The following is a 27,812-nucleotide window of genomic DNA, read 5'->3' as shown; positions in this document are numbered from 1 at the left end:
AATACATGAACGTGAAATAACGTGTGTGTTTTGCGCTCCATCTCAGCCAACAGCAAAACAGTGTTTCTACCGCGAGAGCAGCTGTGCACTGATGATGATGTTCTTTTTTTCTTTAAGAGGGTTATAAACAACCGAAACTCTGCGTGAAACCTCCCTCAGCCTTCTCTCCTCCAACTATTTCCATCCATCCATCCATCCTCATTCCTCCGCGGCGCTACTCCCGCGGGGACTTCACGGGCGCGCGCGTGTCTATGTGCGGACCGTGCGCTGACTGACTGACTGAGGTCAAGGTGGGAGGTTCGGTCGTAAATTGTTGGACGGGATGCTGCAGCCCGACAGCCAATCTGTCGCCGGGTGTTGTTGAGGACAGAGGACCTGGATGTGCGCGGCTCTGCCGGGGAGAGGGTAAGTGATCCAGACGCTTTACACCAGGGCGAAAAAAACCCGAGTTGCATTGCGATGTGAGACCTGAGTCTATTAATTCAGGTTAAAGTCGGAGCTCATTCATTGGGAAAAGTGTCGCTGTGACTTTGAAACGTTTCGATGAGGGGATATTTGATGGTGGTGTTGTGGAAGGATTGACAAGTTTGTGCAGGAGCGAAAACAAGACAAAAGTTATTTTGATATCGACTCATTTGACTAAATACGACAACAATCGTGCATGTTTTTTTTTATACTGAACACTAAAGTACAGGTATAGGAACATCAGAGATGGCACAAATCCAAAAAGGAACATTTACAATGTTATAGTTGTCACTGACAAATTGTAAAGACCATGAAAAATACACAGGACAGGACAGATGTCACTGACATGTAGATTCAAGGCTCAAACCAGCTGATTACCAAAACGTAGTAAATAAATACCTATAAAATCAAACCATAGATTAACATATTCCACAATACAACTGTTAAACCAGTAGTTTGTGCCTCAGACATTTTAAAATGTGTCATTGACGTGATACAGACTGAGGTGAATATGAGTAGTGCACCTTATTTTTCAGCTAAAATCAGTGCAGATGGTGTGTACAGGTGACTGCAATTAGTCACATTAGACCCATGAAACTAAACTCCTGGATCATTTATTTCATCTCCCTCCCTTAAATTCCTTGAATGTTTGAATTTCATCACTCGCCTTCATCTGATTATGTTCCTCTTTTAGTGTTTTAATGACTGTTTTTATTGTTTCAATGAATGTTCTTAATTGTTTTTAAATCTCCTTTTCTTTTGCCTTATGTTTTGATGCTTTTAATGGTTTTATGTGTAGCACTTTGAATTGCCTTGTTGTTGAAATGTGCTATAAATAAGCTTGCCTCTATGGAGATGCTGCACATGTTTGTATACTGCTGCCTTTTGCACAAACACCCCCAATATACTTGTATGCATTTTCCATATTCTGTTTTTATTTTGAGGATAGTCTACTATATCCACTGAGGCTAAGGCTGGTAAATATAGTGATATAGTATCGATACGGTGAGATGAGACTAAGATATCGTCTGAGATTTTGGATATTGTAATATTTCACGAGTGTTGTCTTTTCCTGGTTAAAAGTAAAGCGATGCACTTTCCTTAACTTACCAAACTCTTGTAGCTGTTCTATTATTTGCATTTAACCACTTCGTCATCGCATCCACATTTCTGATAATTATTTATCCGAAATATCAATATGTAAATAATTTGTGAAGGCACCAATAGCCAGCCCTATATATTGTCTTAAATTTGCAATATCAATCATGAGGTGTCTGGTGAATTGTATTTGACTTTCTCCACATGGCCCAGCCCTACCTGAGGCCCTGACGTGTACAGCTTGATGAAATAAAAACCATCTTGCCTCCATTTAAATCGCAGAAAACGATAATAAAATGCCCCTTTTCATTGAACTCTCATTTGTGATGCCCTCTGGTGGTCAAAAGGCTGCACAGTGTCAGTGTGTTTGGTTTGGAGGCGTTCTCTCAAGATAATGAAACCGACTGTGAAATCCCCTGACTCGACTGAAATGAGATTGAAAAGGGCAGAATGAAGTCATCTGGCAGTGAGACATGTGGCTAAATGGCAAACCTATTTCTACCCTCCTCCGTCTCCTCCGTCTCCTCCGTCTGTGTCCGTGTGACAAATCCTTGCCTCAAGCATCTCCGACAGCAACTAGCGAGAGTTACACATGGCTTTGCACTGAAGCACTTTTTCCTCAACAGTCGGTGTGTGTGTGTGTTTCATCGTGTTTACTTTGCGTTGTGGTTTAGTCTGTGCACATCAGGCACACATCACTTGGAATCGACTTCCAAAAGCAGCGGTCTCTCGTGATAAATAAAAGATGGAGACGATGCAAAAAATTGGATGAAAGCTGCTTGTGGTTGGTTTCGGAGCGTCGCCGCCGAGTGGAGTTCTCCTCGTGTGACCCGGTGTTGAAAGGGTTCCGATCAGCCTTTTTTCTTGTCTTTTTTTTCACACATACAAAAGAGAAAACATTTATCATGTCAGAGAGTGCGTCCTCGCTCCCGCTCTGCGTTCCTCTGTGTCCAATCTCATCTCTTTCATCATTTCTCTGGCAGATTACTTTTTGCAGGAGAGGTTCAGATGGAGATGATGCATTATTGATTATTGTCGGTCTCGATATCTTGCCAGCACTTAACATTAACACGTGAAGCACAAAAGATCCACCTCCCCTTCACTCATTTAAACTGTACTCGACGTACACATGCTTTGTGTTTAATGATGTGAAGGCGAGCCTTTCTCTCCGTTTCCCCTTCTCACGCGCTGTAACACTAGAAGTCAAGAAGTATGAGGTGTCACAAACCACAGCATAAGTGGTTATATCCTAAATGGTGCCATGTCTCTGCGCAGGCTGCTGATTGACTGTATATTACCATATGTATGCTCCAGTTTTAGCAGCACAGGGGGGAGAAAAAAACCTCCTAATTAAGCAGCTGTGCTCCTGCTCATCCAAATCTGTCTTGAGAGAAGAATTGCTCCATGAGGAGACTTCACTGTCTTTCATTGCTTGATTGATTGATTGATTGCTCCAACAAAACAGGTGCATTGACATATTTTTGGGGTGAAAAAAACAACTTGTGAATTCTCCTCGTTGTAGAACGTAATTTCCTGAACATGGGAGTGATTGAGAGTAGAAATGAGGGTCGAGAAGTGTGAGACGAGAGTGAATAATTTCTGCCCCAAATTCAGCGGAGAGCTGATTACACTGCAGCTGAACATCCACATCACTCGCAGTGGCCGTGACTCTTTCCTGCCTCCTGAGTGAAAGAGATGAAAGATTCATCTCAGGACAGCTCGTAGCCCTCGTCCAAAATTTGAAGGAGTCTTGTGTTGTTCTTTTTTTTTTTTTTTTTCCAGTGGTGTTGGCGGCAGGCTAGGCCAAGGATGTAATATACCTGTCAAAATGTCTCCAGGGAGGATCTACAGAGGAGGAGAAGGAGATAAGAGGAAAAGCTGTGGAGATGAAGGCCGCTGGATGTTATTGAGGGCAGATTTAGGACAGAAAGGGCATCAGACAACACAGAATGCGAGGTCAGGAAACCGTGATGTTACTAAAACGAGATTATAAGTTTGTCTCTTACAGGAGAAAATAAGACAATATGGTTATAAACGTTTTTCCCAGCACAGACCGTCCTTGTTTCATTATGCATTTCATCACATGCATTTTTAAAGTTGTGGGCCAGAATGAAAAATGATGGCCCAGAGGCACAGCGCGAGGCAGTGGTGGGAGCAGTGACGTGAGGATGCTAAATCGACCATTGAATTGGCTCTTTATTTGAAGTCAAAGGTCACAAAGTAATGAGCTGTGTGACTTGTTAATAAAAAGGTAGTTGAATTATGTTCCCCACACAACATTAAAAGTAACAATATAAACTGAGAGATTCATCACCTGGAGAGTACCGTACTTTCCGGACTATAGAGCGCACCGGTATATAGGCCGCACCAGCTGATTTTCAAAAGAAAAAATAATTTTTACATAGATAAGCCGCACTGGTCTATAAGCCGCAGGTGTCCCCGTTGAACAGCAATATGCTTTCAACAGTACTAAAGTTGTCTTCTATGAACATCATAACATGTCGCTAGCTTCTAAGCTAATTTTAACATTATGGCCAATGGGGAAATGCTAACCGCGATTAGCATTAGCGAATATATAATATATCTTTGTACATCTTTTCATGCAGACATACTTGCATTACAGACTAAGGTCTCTCACGGCTACCAAACGAAAAGCAATGAACGGTAGTTAATAGAAGTCAAGCTTGCAGTGAGTCACTAATGCAAACACAGCGGAGCGACTCCTTAAGTACCATTCTTTATTCCTTAAGGCCAAGCGTGTCCGCACTGGGACGTGATCTCGTAAAGTATGACCTTAAGAATCACATCTTAGAGAATGAATTGATCTGAAGCCCTAACCTCAGGGACCGTTTAAGACGTGCTTTGGTGGCCATGTGTGAAATTAAATTGCCATCTCGGAGCAGGGATCATCGCACCCTGTTTTTGAAAGGAATAAATTAACGTTAATCACGGCCTTCCGCTGACCATCTGTGACAATGCCCATGATGTCACTGTAGTTAGCAGCACATACAGCTCGTCAGAGTCAACTGAATCCCTTCAAATGTTGCCTCTCCATTCTGCTTGCATATTTGCTTCCAGTGTGTTTCGGTTGCATTCGTCCATGAGCCGTGAATTCTGTAGCGTAAAAAAATGCGACTCATATTTCACATGAAAGCTGTTGGGATATTTTGAAGGTGAAGAAAAGCTTCAGTGATCAAAATGATATTTTAAGAAGTGTAGAAAGCAGTTTTGTTGCTGCGATGAAGAATGCTTTTATGGAATTAAGATGCTGTGGAACGGACCAGCAGGTCCTTAGTCTTAAAAAACAACATAGGTCGTTTGATAATTCTTTCAAAAAAAAAGGACCTTATAACATGTGTGCATTTTCTGATTCGACACCTCTATGGCAAAGGTCTGACAGCGTTTAGGAAACTAAAGATCTTCTCCAGACGTGTTTTAAAACATGTGGAAAGATGTAACAGATGAATGTGGTGTCAGACTCTGCATTTCATTTCATTCTGCACAGTGAAGGCCAAACATCCAAGTGAAGCAACAATAAGCTAAACACATGTATGAGTGGAGGGGAACTTTGATTATTGAAGCTAATAAAAAAAATAAAAAAAAACACTTTAGAAAATTCCGTACAAAATGCAAACTGTCTTGCAGTTTATAGATGTTGCGTCTTCAGTCATCTGATATTAAGGAAAACCCTTTTATAGGACAATATCACTGCGTTTGAGCCTTGGTCTCCTATACCTTTTTAAATATGTAGTTATTTTGTCCTTCAGCAGAAGTAATACATTTCAGAGGACTTGCGACCGGAATTTGAACAGATTCGACAAACAATAGCTGCTTTTTCATATGTGATGAAAGAGGAAAACGTGGGTGAGCACGACCAAGGACGTTTTCGTGGAGCTGATAGGGAGGAATCATTGGAAGACCGTTCGATGACGTCACAGACGTTGTGCTCAGACATGAGACAAACTTGAAGTACGTTTTTATCGTTTTCACCACCACTTCTACCGCATGTTTTTCTTTTTGTTCTTTGGTCATTATTGTTGCAATGAGACAGTTTCCGTGTGCAGCATCTCAAAGTGTGATCTCAGATGTTCGCTGATGATCACAAGCACAGATGCAAGACAGCTGTTTTTGCTTCCTGCGTTAGGTTCCTGTTGTAATGCAAGGAAGACTTGACTTTGTTACTATACGCAACCGTTCAAAAGTTTGCAATCAGCTGTTGAATTGATATTTTACTGATGTTTGTAATTCAGAAACCAAATGTGTAATTTACATTTAAAATAGTTTTTTGTCCCAAAAGATGAATAAACTAATCAAAACTTCCACTTAGTCAAATTCGCCACAGTGATGCATTACAGGACAGAATCCTGTAGAACCATTTTTTCACCACCTAATCCACTTTGATTTCCAATTTGTTTTCCTTCCCAGAAGAGCGTCTGATACACTCGATAATTAATGAACCGCAACGGTGCAGCTGGGCTCTAAATATTTTGGGAAGCCGGGTTTCCTATTTCATTCTGCTCACATTTTAATGCTAAGCCTCCAGTTTCTTTTACCAATAATTTAACAGTACAAAACCCAAAGATATATGTCCTATCGTATGACGAACAAAAGATGACTGAAACATCTAATCCATTATGGAATGTTTGCAGATTTCTGTCAATTAATTAATTGATTAATCGACTAATAATGTCAGCTCTAATTCAGAATTTTTGCAACTCATTTTTTCACATTGCAACAATTCAGCTATTTACTCATGAATGACCATCTAGTAGGTGCAGCCTTGGGCGGCGCTTTGGCCACATGCTCTCTTGTTGTTTTTGTTTTTACTTGAGTTTTTCAGCAAATAAATTGGCCATTAGCCGCCCTACAAGTTACTGAATGACACTTCTGCGGGCACGTACTCACAGAAACGAGCTCCTCCAGCTGAAGGCCGGCCCTCCCCTGCAGCACGGCCGACCGCAGGTCAGGGTTTAGAGGAAGAAGTGATGAGAGAAGCATGGTGGGGAGTAGATGCTCACTGAATTTATTCATAAAACTGGGACCGGCCGGGAAGTTTAGACAGGAGAGATATTGCAAGCCAGTAGTCCGTTTCAACTTCCTGTCGCTGATAAATATTGGATGCAGCTTTTTTGTTTTTGCATGCTATTATAGCGCCTGGTTGTTGGAGTGTGTCAGAGAAGAGGGATAGCGAGAGATAAGAGAGGGGAAGAAAAGTTCTCATACATCCTCATCATGTCTCCTCTCTGCAGAAGCACATAAACCTTCAGTAGCGGGTCACTAATGGTGAGTTTGCAGTTTTCTGCAGATAATCTATTGTAATTGATGGACTCTTGGTTTAAGCTGTTTCTCTGTGTTTATCCTCTGTGTCTTACTTTACTGTGAAAATCTTTGACGTCAGATAAATGCTGCATCACAAAGCGACCCCACACATTTTGCTTTACTTGTGGTCTGACAAATTTCAATCAATTTCAAAGTTTGGGACAGGACCAGGTTTACAGTTCTCTAAATGTGATATTCCTCCTCAGTTATCTTCATACATCTGTTTCTGAATAAATATTTAATGCCACTTTAAGGGCCAGTGTGTAAGATTTAAGGGGATTTATTAGGAGAAATGGAATATCATTTCATAACTATATTCTTATTCGTGTATAATCCCCTGAAACTAAGAATTGTTGCGTTTTTATTCGATCAGAATGAGACCTTCATTTCTACATTGATCCCGCCATGTTGCACATTTTTTGCGTTACCCGCAAAGACAGAAGTTAGGTTTGACGAGTCAAAATGATTTTATTTGTACAAAAGCAGTGACAGTAGTTTCCCGTCCATGAACATGAGTCACTTCCTCTCAATCAACCGTTTTAGAGCCGCAGGAGCCAAAAGAGAGCACGTCGAGATCTGAGAGCTCTTTCATCTCTGCCTCAGTCAGTGACCATGACTGTGTATGTGTAGGCCAGGTGTGGTGATTGCATGCATTACCTGTGTGTGGTGTCTCTGAGCTGAGACCAAAGACCCCGTTTTCAGCCCGGTGCAACAATAACCTTTTCTTTTCTATTCCTCTGTTGTCAGAATCAGAAGCCGAACTGTTGGATCTACTGTGAAACGCTGAATCGAGCACACAGCGGCCCATGAACTCTTCCGTGGTCATTATTTCTCTCCTCCTCTTGTTTGTGTCATCAATTTCCAGCCTGACTATGTCCACTGGAGCAAGATCATGACTTCGCTCAACGAGTCAGACGAGACCTCCCCTCCCTTCTTCCCTCTCTCCTACGTTGAGCACAATTCCTCCCACTTTATCACCCACGACCCCTCATCCTTCCCCACCTCCTCCTTCCCCACCTCCTCCTTCCCCACCTCCTCCTCCTCGCTGACATCCTCTAACTGCACCAGCTCCCCGTCAGCCCCCTCTCCTCTGTACAACTTCTACGCGGTGCTGCTGGTGCTCCTGATCTTCTGCGTGGTGTTCGGTAACGTGCTGGTGTGCGTGGCCGTGTCGCGGGAGCGCGCTCTGCAGACCACCACCAACTACCTCATCGTCTCGCTGGCGGTGTCCGACCTGCTGCTGGCCACGCTGGTCATGCCCTGGGGCGTCTACCTGGAGGTGTGTGCGTGTGTGTATTCTTTTTGAAAACACCCTCGGCTTGCTGCAGTGGGATCTAAATATGGAAAAAAAAAATGTTGTAGATTGTGTGCTTGTTTCTCTAAAAGTTTATTTTCCATTGCAACACATGCAGAACATCTGCACGGCGGATTTCTGTGCAGCAGTTACAGAACAGATATTAATAGCAGATGGCAATTTCATGTAATTTGATATTTTAACAATATTTATGTAGCCGACCAGGGCTGCAGCATGTCATTATTTTCTCGGTTAGTTGGTAAATCATTGTAGAATCTAAATAATTGGCCTCTTTTTTGATAATTGATTCACCATTTTAGAGAAAAACTGTCAACACTTTCTGCTTCCAGCTTTTCTAATGTGAAGACTTGCTTCTTTTCTTCGTCATATATGATAGTAAACTGAATATTTAGGGCTTAGACTGTTCACTAAAACAAGTGACATTTTCACCTTGTCTTCCTGACATCTAATACACAAAGTTATTCATCAATAATTAAGAAAATAATCAGCAGATTCATTAATAGTGAGGCATATTTGTTCGTTGTAGGCCGAGAGATCAATGAGTCTACAAAATGTTAGATGATACTGGAAAATGCCTTTTATATCACATTCAAGGCGATGCCATTAAACTTGTTTGTTTTGTCCAGCCAAGAGTCAAAAACCCAAAGAGTCAAACACCCAAAGATGTTCAGTTTATCACATTAGACAAAGAAATGCAGAAAATCAAAAAAAAAAAAAAAGTTTCATAATAGCTGCAGATTAATTTTCTTGCTGATTTACTGCTCTGTAACAAACGGCTGAATACAGAGAGCAGGAGGAAGGCGTCACTTTGAGGTGTGAGAACGACGAGTGAACCTGAAAATGTAGCGACATTTGACACTATGTTTGAAGACATACGGTTACAGGAAGACAATGCACTTACATGCAAGGTTGAACTCCATAACAAAGCGCCTGTCACATTAGCATATACGCTCACTGCCAGCTTTCTGCCAGCATCGTAATGAATCGTCCCTGTGCCTGCAACATTTATGGCACGTCCTTCATTCTTCCAATCCGGTTGCAATTTCTACATCATAAACACTCATAAACACTCATAAACACTGCTGCACTTTCCCAGAGCCTGAGGGGAACATGTTCAGATTCAGATTTCAGACTAAAAACCAAAAGAATGAATGCAAATCATCTTTTAGAAGATGGAATCAGCAAATATTTGGTCATTTTTGCACAAGAAGTGACTCTAAAGGTCAATCTATTTTCAAAAATGCCGCAGGTTAATTTCCTGTTGCTTGAGTATATAGTACCAGTTGTAATTACAACTACTAATTGTTTCAGTTCCAGGCTGTTGATGCCAATAATCACCGAAGCAGTTTCAGCTGACTTACTTAATACATTTGCTTTCAGATGATTACAAACAATGTCTCACAGGCTATGCATATTTAAGGATACAAAGAGTATCCTCATTATATTATATTTAACCCTTTTATTGTGATATTGGAGTTTAGGGTTGAATTGGGTGAGTTCAGAAACAACTCATCGTTGTTGACAGTAAAGACAACTGAATGAAATATTAAGTGCCTCAGCCTGGTTAATATTGACACTGCTCCGCCGGTATTGCGTCGCATTAATGTCGGTGTGTTTTGTTGAAGGTGGTGGGGGAGTGGCGCTTCAGTCTCATCCACTGTGACATCCTGCTCACCCTGGACGTCATGATGTGCACCGCCAGCATCCTCAACCTCTGCGCCATCAGCATCGACAGGTGGATTCTCCCTTTAACGTTCCCCTCCACTGTACTTCCTTCACTGGGCGACGTGTTTCTCTTTCCTTTCACTCTGACTTTCAGCCAAAACGAAGACCGAAAAATATCAAAGATGACAGTGTGATTTCATTACTTTGTATCCTCCCCTAACCTTGGTCGGGAGCAGTGCAGGTTGGGCGCGGACAAAAAGCAACACATGTAACAAACGCACATCAAAACTTGTAAGATGCATCCGTCACCCAACTGTCACAGAGCAGCAGGACAGAAGCCCCACGTTCTGTAGTCGTCTGTCTTTCAGCGGGAAACGACAGGCTTCTACTGGGTCTTTTACAATCTCCTCTGCTGTCATCATAGAGTTTATTCTTTGTGGATGAAATAGACTGCGTTTGGTGATTTGACGTTCCACCTGATGCCCTCTTCATGGGTCTCGAGGAAGGCGACCAGATGCCGATCAGCAGCTGCACCCTAATTACTCTGGCACATTGAGGCTGAACCAACAACTAAGGATCGAGTTTAATTGCTTTGTCAGAGCCGTAGACCATAAAATACACACTGCAGTTAGAAGGTTGTCCTGGCTTCATGCCCTGGCAATTAAAAATGTGGCCTGGAAATGTGGAAAATGTGGTCATCATATTAAGTGTTGTGTACGATGCGCTCTCATATGGCTGTGCCCAATGTTTGTCTGGGTAACTCGTTCTAATGCAGGCACCACGAGTCAGTGTGTGAGAGGCATGCTAATGTGTTTTCTGTGTGCTTTATGTATACGTGTGTGTGTGTGTACTATTGCAGATACACAGCGGTGGCCATGCCGATGCTCTACAACACCAGATACAGCTCCAGGAGGAGGGTGACGGTGATGATTGCTGTGGTGTGGTTTCTCTCTTTTGCAATCTCCTGCCCTTTACTGTTTGGACTCAACAACACCGGTAATCTGACACCCTAACCCGCAATAGTTGCCACGCAGCCACACATTACAAAACTTATTTTCGTATTTCGTGAGAGAATATTTGGGATCTTCCAGTTCTCTTCCATTAAAGAGCCTTGTTGCATCGACTGTCGACGCCACTGGAAGGGAAGCGTCTTTGGGCGTCAGGATGTATTCATCGCGCTTTGGTCTGTTTCACACCAATGCTAGTTGAGGTTAAAGTTTCTTCTTTTTGATTCATGCTAGTTTGGAAGATTGGGTCCTTCATGGGTAGTTTAATCCACAGCTGTTGAGGGATGTTTTCTTAATTCAGCTGGGTGCCATCGTTCTGTGAGGTGTAACTTAACTCACTAATAGAGCAACGTTCACGCCGTGAACCTGCTCGCCTTGAACTGAAAGGCCACTTGAGAACAAGTGGACAACAAGTAGTTATGTGAGCTTCAGTTGTGGGTCCGAACACAGCAAGATCCTGAATGATTTAAACTGTGGAAAAATATTTCACTCCCCTCAGTAACAGGGTGCGCATAGATTACACACCATGCTGTTCGAAAGGCAACAAGGGGGAAACAGCTGGACTGGCTCTGTCGAGAGGTAAAAACAACTTCAAGCTCCTTTAGGCTCACTGATTCCATGATGTATCTCAAATCCGTACAAAAACCAAAGTGTAAAAACTGGCGCTTAAGAGCTGGAATATTTCTTGGCTGGGCACTGATTTATCTTTAACCTTTGGACAGGGTCAGGCCAGGCTGCTTCCAGTCTTAATGCTAAACTCGGCTAACCATCTTCTGGCTCAATATTTAACAGACAGACATGAGAGTGGTATTGATGTCCTCATCTAGCTCTTGGCCCGAGAGAGAATATGTGTATTCCCCAGAAACTATTCCTTCAACATGTTTTGGATTAGACGATAAAATTGGCAAAACATGTAATGGATTTGGAAGTTTCTGAACAATGTTCATTTTTTCCCCCTCTGTGCATTAGCCAGCCGGGATGGCACCACGTGCAGCTTTGCCGATCCGGCCTTCGTGGTGTACTCATCTGTGGCCTCCTTCTACGTCCCCTTCATTGTCACGTTGCTGGTGTATGCGCAGATCTGCGTGGTGCTGCGCAAGCGAGGCAGACGCACCGCGCCGCCGCACAGACACGGCCTGCACGCACAGGGCGCGGCTGAGGCGGGAGAAGGTCACCGACACAGGAAGGTAAAGAGTCACGGATTTGGCCGTTGACTGAAAACCAGTGTTTTGATGATCCATTGATTTTATAGACTGTTTGTCTGTGTTCTCCCTTTCCTCTTCCAGCAAATGTGGGCATTGATAGATATTGACCCCCCTGGCCTGCACCAACATTGATTATACCACCAAAGAAATTTAGATAAATTCCATGACTTCCATGTGCAAAAATATCACTTAGAAGGTTTCCAAATCTGCTTTTCATTGAGTGTTTGCTTTATCCATCATCCATATTTTAAAACCTCTGACGCATTCCATATTCTGTATCGGCTTGTTCCAGCTCTTCGTTGCAGCTCTAGGGTGTGTACACACTGACTGAAATGTTCAACCTCAAGACTCTGCACCGTTCTATCAAGTAGCAGTAATCTTGACATCTTGTGTGTAATTGTATCCACTTTTCTCCAAAATCCAGTTTGACATATTTGGTGTTTTTGGAAACTGTGGCACCACCACTATAATTTAATATAAAGTTCTGCGATTTTCAACAATGTGCAAAATGAGTTTGTAATAACTGGGCCAGTAAGCAACTTGATATTTCAAATAGTTTCATCAAAAGGACAAAAGCTTTTTTTTTTAGCAAACTAATGTGAATGTGCTACATGTGCTACATACCGATCAATACAACGGCATGTTCACCATATTAGCTTGATTTAAATTAAGTAGGTAAGTATTCAATTAATGAAGTTATTTTGTAAAGTAGTAAAATATGCATTTTGTTGTAACAAATAATCGAAACAAATGTATGAGACCCTCATCAAAAATGTTTGTTTATCTATTTATTCTTCCTCACAAATATATTTTAAGGGCTTTTTCACGATTTTTGCTGTTCAAATATCGATATCAGTCTGAGCTTCAAACATCCAGTACCGGTTGGGCTTTTCCCAAGAACACACATGATATGCTACTTCCTTCCCTTTCAGAGCAAGTGTACACAACCAGAGGATGTGAAGCTGTGCTCCCTGATCCTGAGGCCCGCCGCCGCTGGCCCACAGCGCAAGAAGGTGGTGAGTCTCAGCATCATGAATGGCCTCTCTGTCTCCGCTGTCTCTTTTCTGTTGCCTCTGCAGTGATGCTCTTACATCCATAAATGCCTTTGTTCCATGTTTACAATCCAGCATCCACACCTTTGTCTGTCCCCCAACACGTACTTCCCTCACCACCCTCCTTCCTCCCTCTGTGTCAGACCCTGGTGAAGGAGGCGGTGGTTCACCCCCTCGAAGTGGAGCCGGGTCGGTTCCTGCCGCGGACCGAGCAGAGCCTGGCGCCTCCTCCTGCTCCCCAGACCGCCTCCCACTCGGGACGGGCCAGGATCTCCCTGGCCATCTCCGTCGGACCTGCCCCGGTTCATCCCTCCACCGTGACACGATCGGCCCTGATGCCCCGCCCCCCCACCCTCGAGGACGGCATGAGGGGGCGCGAGGGATGGAGGGAGCGCAGTGGAGGGAGAGATAAATGGGGGATCACCAAGGAGAGGGTGAGAGGGAGGCTGTCGCAGCAGAAGGAGCGGAAGGCCACACAGATGCTCGCTATCGTGCTCGGTGAGTAGAGGGGGTGCCAGACTAACTGATGAGGTCTCCATCTTTACACCATGTACGCATACGATACCGTATAATGTGTTCAGGCTAATAATATCTGGGGATGTTGCATGTGCAAATACAATGACATAACTGTAATTTCTTAAATCTCACCTCACATTACCTTCCGTATGACGTGCGATTCCTTTTATGTCTTCATCTAGAGTTCATTTTCTAAACTTAAAAAAAATGTAAATTGCATATGAGAAAACCAATTTGAAGTCACTTTCTGTTTCCAGAGGCGTCATGTAAGCTGGGCTCATTACAAGATCATCTCGTTTTCATCTGTGTCTTCTATCTCGTTTCTGTAAACATTGGTAAAATGGGTTTTGAATGCATATTTGAAAAAAGTTGTATTTATTATATATAGTAAGACACACCTTGTCAAATCGAACAAATCATCCAATGGCGCCAATTGTTATGGCCTCCATTATGGCTTTTCACTGAAATTGTAGTTTGTTTCTCGCCGACCTCATCTGTTTTTTGATTAACGTGACACCGCTACCGTGATTGATGAAGCTCACGACTTATCTATTTCTGCAGTGTTTCAGCAATTTCATGGTTCCGTGTGAAATAAAAATGCAACAGTCGGCGGGTTATTTCATTAATTATATCCCTGCAGAATCTGTGCCACATACATAGCGCTAAACACCTTCATTCACTGGTCCTTTAAAACCACTTCCTGTCTCTGTTTCCAAGGTGTGTTCATCATCTGCTGGCTGCCTTTCTTCCTGACCCACGTGCTGAAAGCCCACTGCAGGAGCTGCTGTATCTCGCCCTCACTGTACAGCGCTGTCACCTGGCTGGGATACCTCAACAGCGCCGTCAACCCTGTCATCTACACCACTTTCAACATCGAGTTTCGCAAAGCCTTCATCAAGATCCTGCACTGCTGAGAGCTGTCGGGGTTTTTAAAAAAGCCTGACGTTGGTTTGACATCATCAGAGGTGAGAGAAAAACAAGTAGTCTGCAGTTTTGATACGCAGGAAGGGGGGGAGGGGGGCAACAGATTGGCAACTGATGCGTTAAGTAGTTCAAGTTTCATGGGAAATTAAAGACGAGAGGAATGTTACCAGCAGCTCAGAGAAGAGAAGGCTGAAGAACAACAGGAAACATGGCATTCAGAGAGAATGAAGACAGGAAAAGACGCTGCTAGACGATGATATAAAGAGAGTGTGACAAGTAAAAGACAGCTACAAGAGCACACACAAGGCTGGAAATATGTATGCGGAAGAGATGCACTGTGCTGTGTACATACAGACTCTAAGGGGAATGTGTGAGGACTGATGTCTCCACAGCATCCAGACTGAAAGACTCCCTTAGACGTGACTGCTTTTCTAATACATGAGTTGTGTCAGACTTCAGCTGTTGTACTTTCTTGTAATCCTGAACAATCATCGTCTCGTTATTTGTGCGCATGTGCTCGTCTTTCTCGGAGGACTGGAACAAGTCGAGGCAAAGAGAAAAAAAACATTGACCCAGGAGTCCAGTACAAACGTTTCTTTGTTTGTTTGACTCTCACGCTCAAGACTCGATCATCATCTACACTTTTTGGAAACCCACTGAAGTTGGATCACGGCAGAATTATTCATTTGGTGATTGAGCGCACATTCGAAATCAGCAGACAGTGAAAAAAGCTTTCACCTAGTAAATGTGTACATTTTTTGCTTTAAATAAATGTAAAATGTAGTGTAGTCAATCATTTGACTGGTTTAGAAGAGAGATTGCAAGCCTTGTACAAACCATAACAATAAATACGTTCTGTCATTGCTTCATTTGTTACATTTTCAATCTTTATTCGTCCCAAAGGATTTGTTTTTCTACAGATGCTCACTATACGATTTTTATATGAGTATATGATTTTTGAAACTTAAATAAAGGTTTGAATGAATGGATAAAATACAAGCAATTTGCAAATCCTGTATATATAGGACTGAAAAGTGCCTCAGCCTCATAGTGTCAGAGAGGCAGTAAATCAAACACTAAGAGCTCAGTCAGTGGCTGTGTGAAGTTATCCACATATTACGCATATTTCAGCACTTCAATCAGGAGAGACTTGTTTTACAATTTAACAATGATTTATTATACAAGCGTCAAATATGAAAAGTGCAAAGTCTTTGGCGATTGGACTCCATCCGGAAGTACTATCAGCGAGGGTAGGGATACAGAGGTCCAACAGGCCCAATCCCCCCTGGAGTCCAGACACTGGTGGTGGTGGTGAAAGGAGTTGTTGCATCTGATGAAGAATCAGGAGCCTGACTGTGCTGCTGACTGGAGGCGACTGGGGTGGAGGCGGGTCGCATCTGCTTCACGCTGAAATGACAACTGACAGCAGCAGAGAGGAGAACGCTTTAAAGTTTGACAGCAACGATATGATTGGCTTAAGGAAACCGTGTGCCGAATCTGGTTGGTTGCTTAACAGTGCACGCCCCCAATCAGCTGATATTACAAGGAGAGGAGAGACAGAGATCACAAGTGAATGTCTTCCTGACTGAACTTGAGCTTGAGCTACATTTAGTATTCAGACAGAACTCTCAAGCTAATTTTTATGGATTTATGATGTTTTATTTAAAGCCTCCCTCCCTGCTATTAATATGATGAAAGATCTCACCATGGGCTTTTTCCCTGATTTTTTTTTTTTTTTTAATATCGGCCGCGACATGTATTTGTTGTGTCTGACAAGTTGTCTGTCCACATCTTATCTCACAGCTTACTGCTGGATCCATACGTGTTATATTCTTTTGTTCACATGCATGCTCAAGGACCTCTCATGGTTGCAGTGATTCACACAACATATTGTATTGACATGTATGATACCATCATTGACTGCTGTCTTCTCTCAAATTGTGCACATGTGCTTTGGCTCCTTGGTTTATACTGTGACACTAATCAACACTATTGCTAGAATTTAAATTCGGCAAAACACAGTTTGTGATCAAAACTAATTCCTTTAAAAGAATAGTTTTACACTTGGGGAAATATGCTTTTTCATTTTCTTGAGAGTGAAATGAGAAAATTTTTTCCACTGTCCCGATAAATCTGAAGCTGGGGCCAGGAGATGCTTAGCGTAGCTTAGCATAAAGACTTGAAACAAGGGAACCCACACACCTGGTTCTTTCTGAAGGTACCACATGTGAAAGGTTTCGAGGCAAACCTACAATTGCTAATCAACAATTCAATAATGGATTATCATCACGAGCCATAAGTCATGAAAGATTCAAGCACTCAAGATTAGCCGTCACAGGAAAGGATATAAAAGTTGAGTTTACTGTCTGTCAGTAACTCTGCTCGTCCTGTCAGTGAGCCCCACTGATGTGCCTGTCTGCACAGGATAAAACAAATGCTGGTAAGTTGCAAATGCTGTTTTACCTCAAGGGCTGCTGCTTGCTTGAGAGCTGTATGTATCCGAGGAGTTCAGATTGATGCGAATTGCCACCAGTCAGCCTGATTGGTGTAAACAAGAACTCTGACACCAATATGGGAGCAAATGAAGCCTGCACACTTTATTTATTCATTCAGCCAGTCAGTCAGTGTCATGTGCGACTCTACACTCATGTTGTAAACAACAAGCAAGCAATACTCAGTCATTTTCAAAACTTAAGCGTTGGATGCAGTCATGTCTATTTGAAGTGAACTCAGCAGCGTAACCGAGAAGATGCTGAGTAACACCATGACTGGGGTTCCTTGTTGGGGCCAGCACGTCCCACTGTCTGAGACGGTAATGTGAGAGGACGAACAAAATACCTTTGAGAGGGCTGGACACACACTCACACACACATGCACACACAACACACACATAGAAACAATTACGCCTCTTCACATTCATAGTAAGGGTATGATTATTGGATACATTTCTTTCAGCTTTGAGAAACTTAACTCTTGGACTCTGTGCATGTGTGTCTGTCCGTGCTGCCATTGTGTTCCTCCGTACTTGTGAGTGGGAGCAACTCATTGGTTTGGTGTGCATTACCCTCTGTCGTTAAACTCTTACCGAAGCTCACAATTATCCCCATGCATATTTCATAGAAGCCCGATGACAAGAGTGCACGTATCCGTTACTGACCTGACCACAGCCTCGCCTGCTCTGACCACAGGAGAAAGATTGAGTTGGAGAGGGAGGAAGAGTCGAAGGAAAGGAGAAGGAGGACGATGATGAAGGGTGTCATACAATGACAGGATTAAGTGGTAACTGAAGAGAAGAGGAGGAGGAGGAGGAAGGAAAGAGGTCGAATCACAAGAGAAGAGGTGACAAGCTGCAGAAACCTGTGCCATGTGAAGATGATGGATTCCTGGTAACAGATGACATATCTTTGGATTAAAGATGCTCCAGAGCAAGCGGGCGTCTTCGGTGTCTAGTCACTGACGGTGCGGCTGTGATGCATCTCCTTTCCCCACTAAGGTATAAAGCTGGTTTAATAAAAAAGTGTGGAGGAGACACACTCGGATGAATAATCCCGCGCATACAAATGAAGCTGAAATCTGTACGGCTGACATTCAGGTGAGAGCGCTTGAAGTTCAGAGTGCACTGATGTGGTGAGATGTGAGGGTGTGAGGAGTGTAGTGGATTGAACAAACAATGTATGCGATGACAAATGTCCTTTCCTGCGGATAATAATCGATGGAGGACGTACAGCTTTAGTGACAGAACTCTTTATTCTCACGAGAGAAGACAGAGTTTGGCCTTGTTTTGCATTTCCTCGTGAATTTCTTATTTCTTCTTTTTTCTTATTGTTGTTCTCAGAGCAAGCTTTTCATTTGAATGTTATCTCAGCCTTTTGGGAAATCATTTTAACTCTGACTCATAACTTAACAAAGTTTAATTGCCAAGATCCAATCTGACATTTACTTAAAACGATGTAATTTACTAAACTTGTTTTTTGAGCATTGAGACGTATTAAAATGCACTTTTAAAAAGCCCTTTGAGACTTCTTTTATATTATGTGAGCATATCAGCACTCAATATCTTAACATTGCTCACAGAAACATTATCCCAAGCTCATGATTTGCTGTTGCTTTTGTTTCTTTCGCAGGACTCAGCTGAGGTTTCAGGGTTTCCTTCCACGTCCGTGTCCCTCCACTCAGCTCAGCCATGTCTGATAGCGAGTAGATCTTATCCAGACCGGCGCACACATGCTGCTAACTGGACCCCACAAGCTATCACGCCAAAGAACATGAACCCGAACTTTGAACAGACTTTGCATTTCATGGCAGCTACCAGTATGGATTCGCAGGTCAAAGCAGGCAGCACCAGCGCTTCTGATGCAGTTGTTGCGTCACTCTATTCGTCCCTCGAGCACTGGACATCAACGTCTTTTCAAAGTCCAACCGGTCATGAAGTATTGAGTGTGTCGTCTCTGGTCCCTTCCACAGTCATCACACTCATGCCTCACTATAAACCCTCAGCGAATGAAAACTTATACCAAGAGCCTCCATCTTGTTATACAGTAATCCCAGAGGCTCAACTTTCAGGAACTTCCTCTTCTCCCTTTGGTTCCTCAGAACCTCAAGATCAAAAAACCCTGCCTTCACCACATCCCTGTGCTGATAATCCCCAGGTAGTACAGCAGGGGAAACCGTCAGATGGAGGCCCACTGGAGGAGGGATCGGTAGTTCTCATGCTACCCAAAGCTGATGAAGAACAAGGTAATAATTCAAGGTTTTGGCCCAATGCTTTAATCCAACACAGTCTTATCCCACTGAACCCAAACGCCATTAAAACGTGTATATGTGAGTGAACCACGACACGGACAGCGAAACATTACACTCACATGTGATAGTTGACAGTTTCATTAAAAAAACATGGGCATTAATCTGCTGCTAGAACAGCTCCCACTAATCATGAGATGTTGGAACCTGCAATCTTCACTGCATGGCCTAAAGTACGTGGCAACTTTTTGGTTTTGTCTCTTATTAAAATGATTCCGAGGCATTTCTTTATGGGGCAGATTGGAGCTAGAACTTTGGTGATCCTCTAACTTTTAGTGCCACTTTTATGGATGGAATAAAATTGCAGAACCTTTGAGGATTTAACTTTTGATGTGGTGTCATAATCCAACCCAATGTTAACCTTAATCTTGACGTGGCAGACTGATTAACGAGATCATTTAAAACCGGGACTCCATGTCAAAGAGGTTGCCGAACCTAGTCTTTCAGTCCAATCATTGTGACATCAAAATAATAATCTCATACATATCTGTAACTCTATATCTGTCTGCTGGCACCTTTAATACTGTGCACTGCTCTCTCACTTCTGGAATTGTCTGCAGTTTCTTGATGTAAGCGGTTTTTCAGCCTCCCCCTAGAACGCAGCCTTGACCCATTGTTTCCACAAAATAACAGAGCCGTCCATATGCTCCTGACTCCTGTTCCCCTTTCTAAAGTGGTTTCTTATCAGCTCTCGGACAAGATAGATACAATAACATTTCTCAAGAGTTTCACCAAAACACAGAGTGCTGAGGAAGCTGTTTTATAGCCTCAGTAATAACACCATAATGTGACAGAGAGCTGGTGTGCAATCTATTGTATTACTATTCAACCTCAATGGCCTTTGATGTGATCGATCACGGTGTTTTTGTTAAAGGACTCACGGCAGTGGATTCCTTTCCCAGAGGGCTATTCTACGACCTATTAAATATCCCCCTTGGGTGTATCGTATCGTAATTGTGCTAATAACCAATGCCGTGTCCGCTATGTTGACAGTTAGCTCGATTTATTCTATTATTCTATTATTCTATTTATTCTAAATTCGATCTATTTATGTTATAAGTATCATGTTATGTTTTAAAACATGTACCACTGAAAGTGTTGAGCACAGACAGACACAAAACAGTGTCTGCCCTAATCCGATCAGTTTATTGCTTCATGATTTAGAGAGAAATATAAAGAATTAAAGGCTTTCGTCTCATTGTCATTCATTTGTTTGAACCAATCCACTGTGTCGGCATCAGGCGCAAAGTGGAGGATAAACCCAGCTCATCAGTCTGTCACACTTCTGCCTTTAGTTTGGTACACGTTGTTATATATTCAAAGTATACAATATGTCACAGCATGGAGCATCAAATATAACTCATACAGGGAAAAGATCGCTGCGGTGAAGAAGCATAAATTACTTTCCAGAGTTCACGATTGACTCCCCTTAATTAATATTTACCACTCCATCACTGTCGGTCCTCCTGCCGCTGCAGAATGCTGCCATGAGGCTTTTATCAGAGAACTAGTGAGAGGTTGACCATTACAACAGCGCTCGTCCGCCTCAGGCTGTCAGTCAAGCATCAAGTTGATTCCAACATTATTATTTTTTTAACCTACAAGGCATTGAATGCAGCTCATGCTTTACCTCAAATGTGATGTGTCCTCAGTTCACTCTGGCCTTTTGAATAAGCTTTCTAACAAAGACCCTCCGGCAGCTCGCCTCTAATAAATGCTACACTGACCAGCTCAGTCTCTTGTTTTGGGAAATGACTTCCATCACACCTTCTCTGTCGGGCATTCTCCTCCACCGTGTTTGAATACATTTTGTGATGTGTGTATATATATATATATAATTAATTAATATAATTATTTTAGTTGATTTCTTGCAATGCAGCCTTATTTAGTAAATCTTGTTTTTGAACATAGATATGGTTTAAAGATGTATTTATTTGTTTATTTATTTATTTTTAGACTCACTGCCTCAAGCCAGTTCCTCCCGTGAGCTGCTGCAGATTGTGAGCTTCCTCATCATCATCAAGCTGGTCATCGCCTCTGCTCTCTTAGGTAACCCACTGTAGCTCATTTTAAATGAAATATGGAGAGAATCTAGCTTAATGGGTTTTATACATTCAATATGCCAGCCAATACGTCCTCTCTCAAACATCTCTCAACACAATTCAAATTATTCATCAGGAAAACTGAGAAGTTCAAAGTGATGTCCTTATTTATAGTGTGTGGTCATTTTGAGAACCTGTAGTGGGTGTTTTGATCATTTGTATTCAGCGACGATTGTGTAATTGAATTATTTACTGTTCAAGTAAACTTAGTGTGTCATGACACTTTTTTCCTTCTCTCTTGAAATCAGTCAAGTTCCTGGTATTCCCCTCTGAGTTTGGCGAATCGTCTCCTCTCTGTGGCGTGAAGGGAAACTGCAGTGTCCCAACTCAGCCGCCTTTTCTGTCGAAGAATCCAGTGAACCAGACAGGCAACATCACTGCAGGTAAAAAAAGAAATATATTTTTTGTAAGTACACTGATTAAGGGCTGTGGGGGATTCTCTGCTTATCTGTCTTGGACAGAAGATTATTGCACAATACATCCATCTGCTGTCTGGCAGATATGGCCGGCATCAGCCATACATCACGGAAAGGGCTTTACTGCAACATCACCAGATTCATTCGCTATGTTAAACGGCTAGTATACTTTTACTGAATTCAACTGTCTTTGTGGACTGATATAAAGCGAATTCTTGCACGCGTTATTGCATGTGTCTGATTTTCATTTGCATACATCCCTTCTTGTCCATCTCACACCCAGAATGCCCAGTGCTGCTCAGTGATGGCCGGCGTATTGTTGGGGGGACGTTGGCAGCCAAGGAGAAGTGGGTCTGGCAGGTCAGCATGCACTGGAGAGGGAAGCACGTCTGTGGAGGTGCCATCATCTCCCCTCGCTGGGTCATCACTGCAGCTCACTGCTTTGTTGAGTAAGAGGTGGACATGGGGGAGTGGAAGTAAGAAAGACGGGGAAGCGCAACCAGGCAGTACACCCTGTCTGCATGTTGACAATCCTCAGTAGGGGAGGGCTGGTCTCCAAATTCATTAAATGCAAGTTAATCCCATGTTTTCATCGAAGTCAAGAGCAGGAACAAGAATAAGTGGGAGCAAATCAATTCCCCCATCAGTGCATTTCGCCCATTTTGCACCTGGAACAATAGATTTAAATGAAAATCACAGTTCTGTCTGCAGGGCCTCTCTACGGCCCTTGAACACTTATTTCTGATTTTGGGCAATCAATCATTTTGAGCATCACTTCATACTAAACGCAGCTCATTAAATTGAAGTGCTGAAGGAAAAATGAATCATTGTTGACCAGATTTGAGTGCAGTTTGAGAGTGACAAGCAGTTAGATAAAGTAATTGCATTTTAAGGGTTTTTAGTGTAATGTCCTGCTTAAAACGATCAACTATAAACGCTTAGTTTTTGAAACCTCTTATCGACACCTCAAAATACAATTGACTTTTTCCAATGTAATAAAATAGAACTTTTAAAGGGGATGTACAACAGCGTGTGCTTGGCTGGCAGAACTTACGATTCCATAGAGTTTTGGACTCAACACCTGGACGAGAGAGGTGTGTGTGCGTTTGTGCTTGTTTGGTGTTACGTTTAGTGTTGTTTCAAGTGCTTGTTTCCACTTGATATATAGATCAAGATCAGACATCATCGGAAGAAAAACAGCATGACCATACAGTAGATAGCTACACAATCCCTCGCAGTAGAAAGACAGACACTGATCATTGCACGTTGATCCGCTTAACTTGAGCTCAGACTACAAACATCTGTGTCTCACTGCTGTTCCTGCAGGAACAACATGCTTGCAGTGGCTGACTGGCTGGTGGTGGTGGACACGGTCAGCATCGCAGACAACTCTCTGGGGAAACGCTACAGAGCACTGCAGGTCCTCTACCACCCTCGCTTCAACAGATACAACAACGACTATGACGTGGGCCTGCTGCGCACCATCACTGACATGGACATGACAGGTTAGAGGCGGTGGCTCCATCTGTCGGCAGGGCCCGGCAAAAAACACATCATGTGTCATGTTACACTGCTTTAATGCTGGAGGGTTATTTGTCTTTACATCGATAGAAGAATTTAAAAAATAGGCCTCGCAGGAAAGAAGTGGTTAAAGGACTCTTTTTGAGAAAAAAAGGCAGTTAGGAGCTGTTGAAGAATGTGCTAACAATGACTACCCTAAAATAGCTGATATACTGCTAGAATCCATAATTCTGTAATAAAAAGTAATAATAATATTAATTATAATAATAACCTTTATTGTTTATGGCAATTTTCGAAAAACAATGTTTACCATTTGCAATAATGTATTGGTACCAAACCTTAAAAAAAAAAAAAAAAAAACATTCCTAACGCTAACTAGCTAACTACCTTTTTTAATCTTAACTAAATTAATGTTACATAAAAACTATGATACGCCTGTCTTGGAAGAAATGAACTACTCATGGCACGGTTTGCTCATTGTTTCCACCATCGGTCTGTTTTTACCCACTATGGACTGGCTGGGCCTGAATATGTGAACATGCTGGTGGTGTAACATATCCTTACATCACTGTATTTGCCATCAATCTAGTACCACCAAATAAAATATTTACTTTCATAGACACATCATTGATTATTTACATATTCAAATTCTTCAACCTTGACGTAAACTAAATTACACATTTAAACTGCACAAACAATGTTTATACCAAAAAGAAAGAATATATATATTTAAATATACTGTATAAATACAGCTTACCTGTGTTGATTATTAATTTCTTTGCAACATTTCTGTTTTAAGACATGTAAGACATGTTTTAAGACAGTATAAACAGTCCAACAAGCAACTTATATATTTGTACAGCACTTTTAAAAGGCAAGTTAAAACCACCTCACAAAGTCGAATACAAAAGACAAAGTCAGCTGTAAAGCTTGTAAAGAGTGGAGTGGAGTGGAGTGAGTGTGGAGAGGAACTTGACAACTTTCCAAAAATGGCGCCGTAAGAGAAGCACTCGTGTTAGGTTTTAGGTTATTTATTTAGGTTTTATGGTACTTAATAGGATCAGTTGTTATGTTACTTATTGGTGAAGCAGTTCTGTGTAGTTTTTGTATTTCACAGTAAAGGATCTCAGCCCTCAGCGTTCACGACAACCACAAGCAACAATGCAACCCAACCCCTGTGTAATATGCAACGTTTATTGTTGTTTTGATGGATATTTGTATTGCTTCTATTTTGCTGTTATTTGTATTGTATATATCGTATGTTTTTTTTTATATTTACACTTTATTTTCTTTCTTTGGTGGAGTGTCCCAGTGAAAGCATTTCACATGACTTTACTTGTATAACAGGAGAGGCAATAAACAAGTTGAATCTTGCAACTGAGAATAGAATACGTGGTCTCATGACTGTCCTGTGATAACCTTGATGTCTTTATTGCTTTGCTTATCAATCTAAGATTATTTTACGATCTGATTACTGTGTGCTGTTTTGTAGGTGGGGCGCGACCGGTCTGTTTACCCAGTCCGAGCGAGTCCTTTCCTCCTGGAGCGGCCTGTTGGATCACAGGCTGGGGATTTATCCATGAAGGAGGTGTGTTACACTGACTCAAACCCTCTGTTTGTGCTTTTTTTTGGGTTACATCTTCACTGTAATAATATACTCCTTTCACCAAATTAGGAGCGTCAATGCAGCTCCTCAACTGATCCCACGTCCGATGGGCCTCATGGTTGTTCCAAACAGTTTGACGATCTAAAAATAATTTGACTCCACCAGCCACCTTTAAAAGTTTCAGCTATAACTCATCACATCATCCCCAATGATTATTGTCGTTGCTTCCACTCCAAGAAACTGTAAACAATAACTGTACAGCAAAAATCAGGAGCCACGTTCAACTCAATTTAAATCAGTAAAGGGAACAAAAAAGACACTGTGTTTCAATTCAAGAATATAGTTTAAATACAATTTCCTTCTGGCATATTAGAAGTTCTGATGCAAATATACTTGAGAAGAAACATTTAAATGATTACACCAATTTAAAAGCAGACTTGTAATTTGCTCCAGGCAGCTACAAGGCCTGAAGCAGCTGCTTCATTTATGGTCGTGCTTTTAGTCTTGTCGGCTGCAGTCCGTCTGAACGATGAAAAGTCATTTCCATAACCTCCCTTTGACTTATCCACTCGCATCGCTATTACTGTCTTTCTTTCCTCCTTTCTCTTCCTGCTGCCGCTCTGCCAGGCTTTGTGTCAGATGAGCTAAGGCAGGCTCAGGTCAAGGTAATAGCTCAACCCGTCTGCTCCCACCCGAGCGTCTACGGCATGTACCTCACTCCTCGGATGATTTGTGCTGGCACCATGGACGGAGGCGTGGACTCCTGCCAGGTATTCACCCAGTGATATAACACCTACCTGATACCGATTTAGGAGGAACGTCCTTTTAACTTTACAATAGATTGCCAAAGCGAATCTTGCATCATGTTTGTCACCATTAAAGGGATTGTTCACCCGAAAATAAAAAAAATACATATTTGCCCTCTAACCCGCAGTGCTGATTAGTAATCTAGTTTTGGTGTGGGTGGGTGATGAGTAATAAATGAGTTATAAATGAGTGGGTCTTGTTTTAAGGGAGACAGTGGTGGACCCCTGGTGTGTGAGACAGCCAGTGGGGACTGGAGGCTGGCCGGGGTGGTGAGCTGGGGGGAGGGCTGTGGACGGCCCAATAAACCAGGCGTCTACAGCAGAGTGACCCAACTGATCACCTGGGTTAAAGGACATATGGAGGTAATTTATAAAGCGACCCCCCTCTCTGTCTTTCACTATATGAAAGTGTCATGATCACATTAAGTCAAGCTTTGTTCAGTGATTACATAGTTATATCTGTGTCAAGTAAATTGCATTGTTTGTGTCCTGCTCTTACATTTTTAAATGGAAATCATATCAGCCAGTGCCCAAAATGTATTGTTTTTATTTAGAATCAAATATTATTTACTGACATTATATTATTAACGCCATAGCATATAATATTATGTGCACCTCCTTCACAATATCCAATGTTCAACCCAGGTTAAATGTTAAACAGGTTGCACAAGTGTTGTTGAAATCAATAAACAGAAAGGACAGTAAATACACATATTGGCTCAGACATGCTGGGTGCCAGCAATGGATTCATGGTTATACAGACGGTGGGCTGTAACTTTGTATGCCTTGCTGAATTTATTTTAATGGCAGAGGGTACACAATACATTTATGAATACACTTCTGTTATGGTTTAGAAACCAAAAGGATGAGAGCCTGCAGGCCACAGGGACTTTTCTGCTGCGAGCTTCTTGGAGCGCACGCGCATCAGAAAAATGGACTGGATCCGGTTCACAATCAATAACAATATTTAATGTACTCCACAAAGTTCACTTACTAACACATAATATCTTCTATAAGTAAGAATATTGTAAACATATTGTGACCAACATATTATTATTGTGACACTTCTACTCATCAATAGGGGGGTTATTTAATCATACTTATAATGCGTTTAATTCTGAAATTCTCCACACTTCCTTTATGGACATATACAACTATATTTCAGGCCAAGCTGTCATTTTCACTTTTCTATTTTTGCTGCAGGACAAACCAGAGGAATTGGAGACCACAACGGCCGTTACCGACACCTCACAAGAACCGGACACTTATAACTGAAGGCAATTGACAATAAAGAATCAAATTGCCTGTATCTGCTTGTTTTTTATGAAATAAAGAAACAGCTAATATTGAGTGTATTGTTATGGCAGTAGGCTAAAAAAAAGTACACGTCTTTGTCAGAATTTTGCAAAAATAATTCACAAATATTAGGGATGTCCTGTGTTTAAAAAAATTAAAAAATATTCTAAAAACAATCAGTTTCAGTTTTCAACTCTCAAATATAGATCAAATATCTGGGCATCCTGATAAAATGTCAACAGTCACGTAGGCCACTGCTGCAGTAGGACGCTACTACAGTGCACGTGGTGGGAACGTGCATGCGTTTATGAGCAAGCACTGGTGATGCTCGTGCACTACAACAGACCTTCAGTAATCCCAAATGTCCCCCTTAAACCCTAACTCCTGAACCCTCAAAGACTTAATTGACCTCACCTGGTAAGTGGTTGAGTGTGAGAGACTGTGAGGGCTTGAGATGGTGTAAATAGGAATGGGACAGCAAAATAATATGTACAATTGTAGGTATTTATTTTATACTTTGTACTCCCTGATTTGAAAGTATTCCAGGCTATTTCCTCACAGGTTGAGAGGTAATTCATATAATATATTTACTCGTTTTTGTCAAAACAGCTTCAATGACAAAATCAAATATTTGATGAATAAATAAATGTCCTCTGATATCAAGTTTGTACTTTGTTCCATCTTTAACCCTTAATGTTT

At 42.0% G+C, this 27,812-nt stretch overlaps 1 protein-coding gene across 1 annotated transcript; it reads left to right on the top strand.

The window, feature by feature from the left end:
- Nucleotides 1–375: 375 nt before the first annotated feature.
- Nucleotides 376–14,556, top strand: drd2l (dopamine receptor D2 like; the record flags this gene model as incomplete). The annotated part of the gene is made up of 8 exons (XM_079276006.1): nucleotides 376–405; nucleotides 7,748–8,161; nucleotides 9,823–9,932; nucleotides 10,722–10,858; nucleotides 11,839–12,056; nucleotides 13,007–13,090; nucleotides 13,270–13,624; nucleotides 14,360–14,556. The coding sequence occupies exons 2-8, from the start codon at nucleotides 7,775–7,777 to the stop codon at nucleotides 14,554–14,556; spliced, it is 1,488 nt and encodes a 495-aa protein (XP_079132132.1). The 5' UTR covers nucleotides 376–405; nucleotides 7,748–7,774.
- Between the last annotated feature and the right edge of the window lie 13,256 nt (nucleotides 14,557–27,812).

This window comes from Melanostigma gelatinosum (assembly GCF_949748355.1).
Source record: "Melanostigma gelatinosum genome assembly, chromosome: 9".
In the NCBI taxonomy this organism is placed as follows: Eukaryota; Metazoa; Chordata; class Actinopteri; order Perciformes; family Zoarcidae; genus Melanostigma; species Melanostigma gelatinosum.
The sequence above is the reverse complement of the archived record's forward strand: the minus strand, read 5'-3'. Positions and strand labels throughout refer to the sequence as shown.